General features: G+C 39.7%; 1 protein-coding gene and 1 long non-coding RNA gene across 3 annotated transcripts in view; one reads left to right on the top strand and one right to left on the bottom strand.

Annotated features, from left to right (window-relative positions):
- The window catches only part of LOC144683708 (uncharacterized), a 116946-nt gene that overhangs the window by 20251 nt on the left and 83073 nt on the right, over positions 1 to 13622 (top strand). The window lies entirely within an intron of this gene.
- Positions 8533 to 13622, bottom strand: part of cenpi (centromere protein I) — a 97207-nt gene continuing 92117 nt past the window's right edge. Inside the window, exons 19-20 of the mRNA XM_078547012.1 lie at positions 12403 to 12441; positions 8533 to 10731 (exon numbers count right to left, since the gene is read on the bottom strand). Of these exons, the coding sequence (XP_078403138.1) occupies positions 10624 to 10731; positions 12403 to 12441 (147 nt within the window). The 3' untranslated portion in view covers positions 8533 to 10623. The remainder of the gene's footprint in view (positions 10732 to 12402; positions 12442 to 13622) is intronic.

Genomic DNA, 13622 nt, shown 5'->3' with positions numbered 1-13622 from the left:
CTTTGCTTCCTTTCCTGAGCACCTTGTATCCAGAAATAATTAGCACCCAGTCCTGGCCTCCTTTCAACCAGGTCTCTTCTATAGCCACAACATTGTATTTCCCCATGGCAATATGCCCCTGTAAGTCACCAATCCTATTTACCACTCCACGCATTCACATACATTCACAGTAACCCTGATTTAGACTTTATTTCTTACTCTGAGCCCACTTATTAATTTACTATCTTCTCCCAATATTCTGTGCACCTTGATATTCCTCTCTGATATTATCTCTTGGTTCCTACACCCCTGCCAAATTAGATTAAACACTCCCCAGTAGCACAAGCAAGGAACACAGGCTATCTCTATTTAAGTGCAACCCGCCAGCCCGTACACGTCCCATCTACTCCGCACAGCAGAGCCACACTGCCCCAGATGAACTATCACTCTCATCAGTATTCAGAATGGCTGAAGCAGTTTTTAGAAACCAGAAGAAAAAATGCATATTGAGAAGTTATTTTTCCCCCCACTCAGTTGGTATTGTATACAGAAAATAAGCAGCATATACTTTTGAACACATTACTAGCATATCTCTTGTGACTACTTTTAAAGTAATTTGGTTTTTAATCTAAATAGCTGATTTAAAAATCACATGAAAAGAACTGGTGATAAACAGCAGAATAGGGTAAATAAAAAAGGAGTGGGAAAATATTGCTGTTAATAAAGGGCAAAAACAGACTATCAAAAATTTCAGGATTTTTTTTTTTTAAAAAGGCATATGAAAAAGAGAAAGATCAGTTAAGAAAAAGACCAGTAGGAAAAATAGAAAGCTGGGGAATTAAAATTAAACAACAAATCTCAGGGGGAAAAAAGAGGTAAATGGAGTATCAAACAAAGCGCAAGAAAGATGAGAATTCGGAAAGCGCAAAAGATTGTAACAGCATGACAGAGTAAGAGGCAGGAAATAGGTGCCATATTCAAGACTAATATAGATGGAATATGGATAAATATGCATACTAATGAAGCCTTCAATGAGTATCACATATTGCTTTTTAAAAAATTCATTCATGGGATGTGGGCATTTATTGCCCATCCCTATTGGCCTTGTTCAGAGGGCATTTAAGAGTCAACCATAATTTTGGTCCCTTATCTAAGGGAAGGCATTCTGGCATTAGAGGCAGTCCAGAGAAGTTTCACTAGGTTGATCCCGGGTATGGAGGGATTTTCTTAAGAGGAGAGGTTGAGTAGGTTGGGCCTGTACTCATTGGAGTTTAGAAGAATGAGAGGCGACCTTATTGAAACATGTAAGATTCTTCGGTGGCTTGACAGGGTAGATGCTGAGAGGTTGTTCCGCCTTATGAGAGTCTAAGACCAGAGGGCATAATCTCAGAGTAAGGGGCCACCCATTTAAAACAGAGATGAGGAGTCATTTCTTCTCTGAGGGCAGTGAATCTGTGGAATTCTTTATCACAGAGGACTGTAGAGGCTGGCTGGGTCTTTAAGTATATTCAAGGCTGAGATAGACAGATTTTTAATCAGTTAGGGAATCAATGATTATGGGGAAAAGGCAGGAAAGTGGAGTTGAGGATTATCAGATCAGCCATGATCTCATTGAATGGCAGAGGGTCTGGAGTCACATGTAGGCCAAACCACGTAAGGACAGCAGATTTCCTTCCCTAAAGGACATTAGTGAACCAGATAGGTTTTTATAACAATCGACAATGGCTTCATTGTCAGACTTTTAATCCCAGATTTTTAAAATTGAATTCAAATTCAATATTCCAGATTCAAACCCAGGCCCCCAGAACATTACCCTGGGTCTCTGGATTGCTAATCCAGCAACAATACCACTACACCATTGCCTCCCCTCACCCCTACAAAGCACAAGACCATAAGACGTAGGAGCAGAAGTAGGCCATTCGGCCCATCAAGTCTGCTCTGCCATTCAGTCTTGAATATACTTAATGACCCGGCCTCTACAGTCCTCTGCCTCCAATGCCAGAATACCTTTCCTTAGATAAGGGGACCAAAATTGTTCACAGTATTCTAGGTGTGGTCTAACTGGTGCCTTGTATAGTTTTAGCAAGACTTCCCTATTTTTATACTACATTCCCTTTGAAATAAAGGCCACATTCCATTTGCCTTACTTATTACCTGTTGAACTTGTTTATTAGCTTTTTGGGATTCATGCACAAGGACTCCCAAATCCCTCTGTGCTGCAGCCTTTCTCCATTTAAATAATATTCAGCTCCTCTGTTCTTCCTGCCAAGTGCATAACCTCACATATTCCCACATTATATTCCATCTGCCAAGTTTTTGCTCACTCACTTAACCTGCCTATATCCCTCTGTAGACTCCTTGTGTCACCCTCACCACTTGCCTTGCCACCTATTTTTGTGTCATCCGCAAAATTGGTGATAGCACATTCATTTCCCTCATCCAAGTCATTAACATATAGCTAATAATTGAGGCCCCAGCACTGATCCCGGTGGCACTCCACTTGTTACAGGTTGCCATCATGAAAATGCTCCCTTTATCCCAACTCTGTCTTCTATTAGTTAGCCAATCCTCTATCCAATCTAATATACTACCCCCAACATCATGGGCTCTTCTTAAGTAGTCTTATATGAGGTACCTTATCGAACGCCTTTTGGTAATCCAAATATATTACGTCCACTGGTTCCCCTTTATCTGTCCTTTATCAAAGCATGTGTAATTGATGTCCAACATGAGGAGGCAAAAAAAAATACAGTGGATAAGGCTGTTCCTCACAAACACAACAATCTTATCTAATTAGTAAAAATAGTAGATAAAAAGTAACCAGATGTTAATCTCATCCCAGGGTTCAAGTGACAACTGTCATGAAAAGCAGATTATAGCCACAAATTACTTAAGGGCATATTGAACTTATTTTAAAGGAAGTAGTGTACTTTTAAAAGAAATACAAGTAAAGACTGATCCAAAGATGACTGATAATGTAAAGTAACCAATTTCTAGAAAATTCCTATGTGGATTCTACTGACAGACCTGTCCTGAGAGAACATGGAATGTCACCTGAAGAGCTGTCAAGGCCTACTTCAAACAGAGACACTTGAAAAGAGGGTATAGAAAATGCAAAAGACTGGAATTTAATCTCCTGTGGTTGTGAAAACAATGGAGACTGTTTCCTACCTCCTGTTGATTTATATCTCAGAATGTGTAAAAAGTTCTAATATGAATGCAAGGCATAACTATTTTCCCTCCCGGGAATACACAAGAAAATGGGTTAAAAACCTGGCTGCAGACCAATGTTTGCGAGTGCCAAAACAAGAAGAAGAACCAGTCACTCCTGCAGAATCTGCTGAGGTCTGTGTGTTTCTGTTGTTGGAGGAAAGACTCAGCAGATGCCACAATCAAATGGAAAAAGGATAGCCCCTTCAGCTACCCTGCAGAACCAAGTGTCTCCAACTGACTATGAATCTGCCAAAGTCAGAATTACCCAACTTAACGGCCACAGCATACCACCATCGATGCCTCATGGACAAGCCAAGGACTGATTTGTATTTTTAAAAAACTTTTATCTAGACTCTTAACTTCACATTTCTGATTGTGTATGTGTATTGCGTTTTTACTATTTTTCTCGACTTTTAGTAAATCAAACTTACACTTTCTTTGACTCAAGAAAGCCTGGTTAAATTGGCTCCTTCTAAAATGTAAATACATTTGGACTAGGAAAAAATATCCATGGGGAAAGAATAAACTAACCTTGTTGCGACCAACCATGGGGGTTGAACAAAGAGGGGAGTCAGCTCATTCCTCCTCACCCCGAATTTAACAAATTGGGGGACCGGACGTGACAATAAGCATGAAAAAGATCCAGCCTGTAATACACTCAAATATCCATTCCCCACCACCCCCCCATTAAATATCTTACCTCCATGTGTCAATTGTCCCATATTCAAACCACTTAAGTCCTCAATCAAATCCCAGTCTGTAACTCATTCCCATGTATCCATTATTCTGTGCATAAATCATCCAAACCCCTTGATTGGATTCCAGTTTATAACATCCCATTATCTATTAATCTATGTAATCAGCCCTGAATGCACTGCATTTTTTATTCATTCATGGGATGTGTGCTTCGCTGGCTGGGCCAGCATTTATTGCCCATCCCTAGTTGCCCATGAGAAGGTGGTGGTGAGCTGCCTTCTTGAACCGCTGCAGTCCATGTGGTGTAGGTACACCCACAGTACTAATAGGGAGTTCCAGAATTTTGACCCAGCGACAGCGAAGGAACGGTGATATATTTCCAACTCAGGATGGTGAGTGTTAGGAAGATATAATCATTTTCATAATGTTATTGGAATTTATCGTAGAGTAATAATGGGGTCTGTCTCTGTGTGAAATTAAAGGCAGTTGGTCTGAAGGCTTTGATGTATCAGCAGATAAGCTAGGTTTGAAATGTTAAGTAAGTAAACAAACATAGGGTAAAGGGAACATTTGCATTTTAAAAAATAAACCAGACTAGCTTGAATTCAAAGGAAGGGTGAAATGTTTCACCTAGCCAGAAGTTAAGAAACTTTTCATTTTTCCCAAAGATTACTGGTAAAATTGGCACTGAGAGATTTTTGTTATTAGAGAGGTAAAGTCCAAAGACATAATGAAACAATGTATGGATAAAGGAGAGAAGTCTGTGCAAGGGAAGGCACTCTAAAATCTAACAAGTGTGAAAAGCCTCTAGCATCTAAGCCTCAAGCTGCTGTTTATAAAGAACTGGAGTTAAGAAAACTCACTTTGAAATCGACTGTTTCAGGATATTGTGTATTACTTTGCCTGGGTCTTCTAAAATGTGTGTCTTACTGTTGCCTTGATAAAAGTGTAACTGGGGGTTTAGAGTAATTAGGGAACTTAGAATTATCATAGTAGTAATTTGCAGATCTTGTATGTACTTAAAATCATTTCTTCTATTAATAAAGGTTTTGTAAGAAGCCTATTAGACTTGGTGGCATCTCAAAATGTTTACAAATTGCAAAACAGTTGTGGCAATTGTTTCCCTTTGGGATTTGAGCAGCTCAGCATATACCATCGGCTGTACCATAACAGTGAGTGACTTAGATGGGAACACCACAACCTGGAAGTTCCCCTCCATCTGCTGCCCTTGTCCTTTTAGATGGTAGTGGTCGTGGATTTGGAAGGTGTCTAAGGAGCCTTGGTGAATTCCTGCAGTGCGTTTGATTTACTCAAGGAAAAACTTGCAACTTAATAAGAAGACTGCTAAACTTAAATGAAACCAAGTAATTCTCAATATTAGGCTACTGAAACTCCTGGCAATTTCTGAGGAAGTGTTTCAAATTCCTGTACATGCAACATTACATAGAATTTACAGCTGTTATGATCCTAGACCAGACCCCCCCAAGGTGTTGGTAAGATCAGGTTATGGGCTAATAAGTTTTGTTTAAAATAGACAAAGTTTGAGATTCAAGACACTTGCTCAGTGAAGAAAGCAACAAGATTCCACACGTTTTGAACAAACATAACTAAACTTTACAAAGTCAGAAAGATAAAACAATTTACAATATCTGTCTTATACTCTAACATTCAGGGTAAATATGAGCTGCATGTGAATTAGCAGGCAAACTGTGGTCGAGCACACCATTCTGCACAACAAATGCAAAATGCGACTTAAGCAAAGTTCACGGATTTCTCAACAACCCACCCAGAATTCAGTAACTGAGTCAACCAATTTCACTGAAACTCTGTCTCTATCGAAGATCTAACCTGGGAATTTTCTCCAAAAGTCACTCCAACTCAGACAGCATCAACAATGGCCCATCTTGCAGAGTTTCAATCTAGTCTCCCAAGATTCCGTTCCCCTGGATTACCGAGTAATGCACTCAAACGCCATCTCACAAGCTCAACTTCAGCTCTTCAGTTATGCCAAGCAGAACACTACTGCTTCAAAGGGGTACGTTTGCTTCATTTGGCCTGCAGCATGGAGTCACCAACCTTCGGCTGCCTTCTTGGATCTTCAGGGTGTCTCGTGAGCCCTCTTCAATTACCATATCTGGACAGCATCAATGATGGCCTGCCTCACAGGGTTTCAATCTCAACTCCTGAGATTCCACTCGCCTGGATTCCTGAGTACTCACCCAAGCACCAACTCACAAGCACAACTTCAGATCTTTGGCCATGCCGAGCAAAATTCTACTGCTCCAAAGGGATGCCTTTGCTCCAACGGCCTGCAGCACATCCGCTGATCTTCAGTTACCTTCTTCCTGGCTGGAGCCCGTTTCTTTGTTCCTTTTTTTAAAAGCTGAGCTGGGACTTTTCCTCGTACCCCCTCTGGGACCTCTCCCTGTCCCTTGCCTGGGCCACTACTCTGTCACCTGACCCAGGTTTTCATGCCGTTTTTCTCGGACAGGCGCACTCGGCCCAAAGAAAGTAAAAATGCCAGTCTGCATATGCACAAAATGTCCAACATCTGTTGGGAGTTGAAGTTCCTAACCTCCACTTTCAATGCCAAGGTAAGCCTAGTTTTCAATACACAGCCCAGAAACAGTTTATTCAATCCAGCTGGTCTATGCCTGTGTTTATACTCCGCACAAGCCTCTTATCACCCTATGTAAGCCTAACAGTAAATCTTTCTATTCCTTTCTCCCTTATGTACTTACCTAGCTTTCCCTTAAATGCAAGTTATTCACCTCAACTATTCCTTGCGGTAGCAAGTTTCACATTCCAACCAATTTCTGGGTAAAGTTTGTATGTTAGATTCATGATCTCTCATTTTGGACACTCCCACATATGAAAACACCTTCTCCATTTACCCTCATCAATCTCTTTAATAATTTTAAAGACTTCAATTAAGTCATCTCCCAGTTTTCTCTTCTCTGGAGAAAAGAGCCCCATCTTGTTCATGATTTCCTAATTGATAAAACCGAGAAGTTAAAATTTTCTTGTAAATCATTTTTGCACCTTCGCCAATGCCTCTATCTCCTTTGTGTAATACAGATACCAGAATTAAAGTGCAGCTTAACCACGATTCTATACGAAGTTTAACTAAACCTGGAGAAACAGCACCTCATCTTCCAATTAGGCACTTTACAGCCTTCCGGACTTAACATTGAGTTCAACAACTTCAGACCATGAACTCTCTCCTCCATCCTCACCCCTTTTTTCAAATTTCCATTTTTATTCATTGTTTTATCCCCACCTTTTAGCCCATTTCAATCTTCTTTCCCTACACCGTCCCCTCCCCTCACTACGGCCATCTGTCACTTGCTCATTCTGCTTTCTACTCTTAATGTCACCAGTATCACCACCATCAGCACCTCTTCGACCTTTTGTTTATGATATCTTTTGCAATCTCTCCTTTGCCTCCACCTATCACTGACGTTCTATCCAGCTTCACCTAACTTACCCCCCTTAAACAGTATATATTTCACCACATTTTTACTTCTCTTTAGTTCTGAAGAGTCATACGGACTCGAAATGTTAACTCTTTCTCTCCACAGATGCTGTCAGACCTGCTGTGTTTTTCCAGCACTTTTTTTTTTGTTTCAGATTTCCAGCATCCGCAGTATTTTGCCTTTAACTAAACCTCGTTTGCTTTTCAATTCTATCCTTTTAGAAATGGAAGAATAAATTGTCTGTCATGTGGCTATTGGACAGTTGGGTTTGCTGCATTTAGGGAAACAAAGACAAGTACCTTGATTGCCCTTTAGAGGATCTGGAGAGGTGCTGTGGGTTTAAACCAAGCATGAGTTAAGCCTGGATGGCAGCAGGAAAGTAGGTGCTTGAGATGTAGTGAAAAGTTTCAGCAGAGATTTGAGCAGTGTACCTGAGGGTAGAAATGAATGATGATATTTTGACAGGAGAGAAGGGCATTTGAGGGTTGGTAAGAAGAAAGGGAACAGAAATAATGGTATTTGGGTCCACAGTGGTAAATAAAATCCATACACATATGGACACAGAGAAATTCAGTTACATATGGCAATGCCCTGGTTATAAACAGAGAGAGAGAGGAGACAATAGAAGAGAGTCAACAAAGTTAGTCAGAGTTCCCGTGGTGGGTTGTAGTTGATGGAATTAGAGTGGAGCTGGCTTAGGGCTTGACAAACTGGTGTCCATGTTTTGAGATAGGCAGGTGAGTTTAAAGGGTATAGTACCAGAGAACGCGGAGGTACTTAATGGAAAATGAGAAGCCAAGGAAATCGATTGTGAGGGAGCATAGGTTGATCCACTGGAGGCAAGTAGTGGCCTCAGTAATGAATTCAGTGTACCAGTGAAAGATGAACGGAGTCAGCAACAGGATGGGGGTTTGTGAAAAGCAGCAAAGCAAAGGCCATTTAGCAACAGCGGAGCAGAATCTGGAGGGGGGTGGGAATCAAAAACAGATCAAAGTTAGCTCACTGTAGAGTGAACAATTTTAAGTTAAAGAGTTTTTGAAAATACCTCTTATGGGGCTATCCATCAGACCCTCCGTTAACCTTAGGGAGTTTTTGTTAATGTTGAAGCTATCCATGTGGTGACAGTTGCAATACCATTTGTAAACATTGTCTTGGTGTGCGTCATTGATTGATGACCTCCGTTTTCATGAGTTTGACTTTTATTTTTGTATAAAATATTGACTCCATAGCAGTATTTATGAATACTCCATTTTTAAAAATGTTAAATTACATAGATCCAGGTTATATATGCATCAATTCAGTGACCACAACACTGCATGTACCACAGATATGCTTACGTTACAGATGCGATACGTACTATTTCTGGTCCTGGGGAATTTCAGGGTTTTCTCTTCATCACAAAAATGGATGTACCACAGCACAAATATTTTTCATTTGTTTTATAAGTCATTTGAATGGATGCCATGGAGAATGGCTGAAATTTCGAATGATGTATTTGATCCAACTGAGACAAAATCCCTCACAAGTGACATTTGCTAGCAAATGAAGTTATACAAAAAAGTGAATTAGAAAGAAACTAAAGCTTTTAAAGCTTAGATATTTGACAGTTTGTACATATAGGGAAAATAAAATACAGACAATCCAAGACAATTCAATATTATATGCAATATTGCTATGTAATTATAATTTAAGTTGTAAGTATATTTGGCATATAATATGCAGGGTTAATCAAATCAACCAGGTTGATATCCGCTTCACTGCAAAGTTTTTGATATTCACTCTGCGGGCAGTCATAGCAGAGGTTACCAACAAGCTCAATTACTTTTAAAATACTTTCAGTTGCAAGTTCAGATGACCCATGAGGGAACAATACACTTGATTTCTTCCACTAACACCAGCTTCTTTCCATCATCAATAACAAACAGTCCCCATCACTGATATCATCCTCACTTATCACAAATAGCTGCTTATAATCAGGCAAATAGCACAAAACATCACCAAAGGCACTGCTTAAAACGTAAAGCTGTTGTAACCCCTGGAAAAATGGCATGTCGCACAGATCTTCCACTGATTACAATGAACAAGAGAATCCTGCAAAAATTCTCTCTGTTCAAAAGTCTTTAAACAGTTGTGTTTACATGCTACATTTACCAGTATTTGGAATTAAGGAAAAATAAAATGTTAGGTTTTCTTTAAGTAATAAAACAAGACTCCTTATACTATAAGGTCAAGATGGGCATAAGCACATTTTAATTGGCTCTCAGGTTCCATTTCAAAGACTACTTTCAATAATTGTTAGAAAGAAATTTATCTCAAATATGTAAACTTTGGGAAGAAAAATGCTATCTGTAATTGAAATGTTACGCACCACTATAAAAATACAATTTCTTTATTTGCTCTTTAAATTTTAAGTACTTTAAACACCTGAGGCATTGGTAAATAACATTTCACAATTCTGACTTTAAAAACAAACTTTCAAGATCAATTGTTGGCAACATCAAATTGTAAGCACTGTAACAATAATTTGGTCAAATAATCAACATTTTATTCACCTCCCCCAACCTATACTTTAAAAAGCAACATGCTCAGCAAGCCTACTTTGTAGATGCCCAGTGAAGGGATGCTATACAGTTGTGCATTCCAACAATTTTTATAGAGTAAGAAGTGATTTCAGAAACCTCTTGCTATGGTCCACTGAGCTTGAGGAAAATAAGACAATGCTAACACATGAAGCAGAACACTTAATGCAAAGCCAACATTTTATTGGCAAGTTAATGGTTCAATTATTTATGAACATAATCTTGCAAAATGTTAAGGCCCTTTCACGATTATTATGTTGTCCAGTACCATTCTCAATCAGACTACACTTTGCCAGTTCACTATTTCTTATGTACTATCTGACATATTTCAATAAAATAATATTTGCAGTGTGAAACATTCCACATTATCTGGTGTCTTTGTGTGCATCCTTCTCAGTTGTTCTGAATCATTATAATATAGTTTAATGCCACACTGGCATTAGCTCTTAGACATCTCGATTTCGGTGGGTTCCTGAACAGCGCAACAAACCTGTTAGGTCAATGTATTTGGATTAACACATGGACCAGTTCCTCTTTATTTAAGACTCTTGCATTTATTTATACATAAAATTATTCAGGAAGCAGCTGGGCTTCTTGTGCATTTAGCGAAAAGCAAACAGATGCTGTGAAATCTCTCAAATTCGTGAATGGTACAGTTTAGTAGTGCAATAGTTTGTAATTTAATGTTCTGAACTGGACACTGTGTGGATGCAGGATTCAAGGAAGTGTTTAAGTCCATCAAGCCCTTGGTCGTACAAGTATTCCACGTACCAGTTCCACACTTTTCCCTAACCAAAAACAAATGATACAGTTAAAAGAGATTCCATAGAATGCTGCTCTGTCATTGGATAAATCACAGACATGATTTAGTGAAGTTCCACTTTATGATTCTGCCATTAATAAGGTAGTTGCTTAGATATATATATATCTGCAATACTTTGCTCTTACGGTATTAAATACTTAAGTCTTAGAAATAAAACAAAAAGGAGACCTAAGAAATAAATGGAATAAGAGAGAAATAAATTGCATGCAGGGTTGAGAGAATGAGACTCTGGAAAAGAGAAATAATGTGGGGGTGAAAGAATGGTGAGGAGAAACAGAATGAAAGTGAGGAAAAAAAAAGAAAAACAAGCTCACATTTATATTGCACCTCTTAATTCCTCATGCCCTGAATGCCAAGCAGTGAAGCTACTTTTGAAGCATGGTTACTGTTAATAATGTGGCAGCCAATTTGTATAAAGAAAAGCACCATAAAGAGAGAAATAAGATAAACAAGATAAATAACCAGACAATAGCTTCCCATAGTGATGCTGGTGGAGAAATTTGTGTTAGCTGGGACACCAGAACTCTCCTGCTCTTCTAGGAGTTACTTGGGTTTTTTGCTCTTTTTAATTCATTTGTGGGAAGTGGGCATTGCTGGCAAGGCCAGTTTTTATTGCCCATCCCTAATTACCCTCTAGGTGGTGGTGGTGAGCCATCTTCTTGAATCGCTGCAGTCCATATGACGAAGGAACAGCAATATATTTCCAAGTCAGGAAGATGTGCGAATTGGAGGGAAACTTGAAGATGGTATTGTTTCCATGTGCCTGTTGCCTTTTTCCTTCTTGGTGGTAAAATTTCGAGTTTGCACCAGTGGTGAAGGAAGAGGATGTTTAAGGTGGTGTATAGGGTGCCCATCAGTAGGTTGCTTTGCCCTGGATGGTGTTCAACTTGAGTATTGTTGGAACTGCACTCATCCAGGCAAGTGTAAAGTATTCTGTCACACTCCTGACCTGTGCATTATGTGTAGTTTAAGAGTGAGTGAGGTGAGCTGCTTGCTACAAAATATCCAAAGACAACCACCACGATAGTGAGGGATTCAGTGATAGTAATGCCAATGAATGTCAAGGCAGGTAGTTAGACTGTCTCTTGTTGGAGATAGTCATTGCCTGACATTTGTATGTTGCAAATGTTACTTCCACATTAGGCGTTATATGTACCTAAGAGGGCAGGCAGTTCGATGCTTTAATATTTCATCCTAAAGGCAACATGTTGTTTGAACCCACAAACCTCTGACTCAAAGACAAGTGTTATCACTGAGTCAAGGTGGACAGAGGGAGGGTGAAAATATATAACTTAGAAAAAGGAATGGAGAACAAGAGTATGATGGAGACACATCAGAGGGGGCATTGATAAGAGACAGGTGTTAGGGAAGGGTACAGAAAGAGATGGTAAATGGCTGGAAAGTGTGTCGTGGAAGGAAGAAGGGAACAGGTAAAGCAGTGGGGGAGGAAAGAGAAAAATAAGGAAAAAGGAAGAGGTCAAGTAAGAAAAGGTAGCAAAAGAGAGAAATGTAGGAAACCATCACTTTACATCAAAATATGACAGATTATCATATTTGTATGCATGAGGCCCCTGATGAATTGCTCAAATCTCATTTCCTCATCCATATTCTTTGGAAATACATCTGGTTAGCATACCTGTATTACATGCAATCGCTTCTTTCCATCAGGCCACCCCTGTAAAAAAAAAATGAATTTTGGGATTATCAAGGGTAAAATTATCACCATCCTATTTGTAAGCTTTTTTCTCTGCCCAGATAACAAACTGGATGAGTGCAGCTCAAGAAGCTTGACACCATCTAGGGCAAAGCAGTCCATTTGATTGGCACCCCTTCCACAAACATTCACTCCCTCCAACACCGACGCACAATGGCTGCAATGTGTACCGTCTACAACATGCACTACTGAAACTTACCAAGCCTCCTTAGACAGTACCTACTAAACCCACAACCACCTGGAAGGTGAAGGGCAACAGACAGATGGGAACAGCACCACCTGGGAGATCCCCCCCAAGGCACTTACCATCCTGACTTGTAAATATATCGTCATTCCTTCATTGTAGCATAGGTCAAACTCATGGAATTCCCTTCCTAACAGCACTGTGGACGTACCTACACCACATGGACTGCAGTGGTTCAAGAAGGCAGCTCACCACCACCTTTTCAAGAGCACTTAGGGATGGGCAATAAATGCTAGCCTAGCCAGTGATGGCCATATCCCATGAACAAAGTAAAAAAACTAGTGCAATCCTCTCATTATCTGGGAATATCATTGAACTACTAAATGACAGTCATAACCTTGCATTCAAGGCTGCAGTGGTCTGGAGTTGGGCCTGTACCTGTGAATTTCTCAGTTAGTGATATGTTACCTTGTAATTTCATTTTTTTTTTTAAAAATGTGCTTTTCTACCTACAGAGCCAGAAGAAATTTCTTAATATTGGTATAAATCAGTACCTCCTCGAGAGCAAGAGGGAAACTTAATGACTTCCTAGATAGATCAGTTGATAAAAAGGGCTTGTGGCTATGCCCTAGACAGGCTAGACTGTCTAAAGTAATATCATGAAGTTTATATCCAATAGAAATCTCGTTTTGAGACATAATGAAAGTATCCTTCTCATGGAATTTCATTTTGACCTGCCTACTTCATTGACACAGAAACTAGGAGCAGGAATAGGCCATTTGGCCCTTTGAACCTGCTCTACCATTCAATATGATCGTGGCTGATCCTCTATCTCAACACCATTTTCCTGCTTTCTCTCCATACCCTTTGATGCCCCTAATATCCAAAAATTTATCAATTTCTTTCTTGAATATACTCAGTGACCCAGCCTCCGCAGTCTTCGGTGGTGGAGAATTCC

Source organism: Cetorhinus maximus, chromosome 8, assembly GCF_964194155.1.
Source record: "Cetorhinus maximus chromosome 8, sCetMax3.hap1.1, whole genome shotgun sequence".
NCBI classification, from domain to species: domain Eukaryota; kingdom Metazoa; phylum Chordata; class Chondrichthyes; order Lamniformes; family Cetorhinidae; genus Cetorhinus; species Cetorhinus maximus.
The sequence above is the reverse complement of the archived record's forward strand: the minus strand, read 5'-3'. Positions and strand labels throughout refer to the sequence as shown.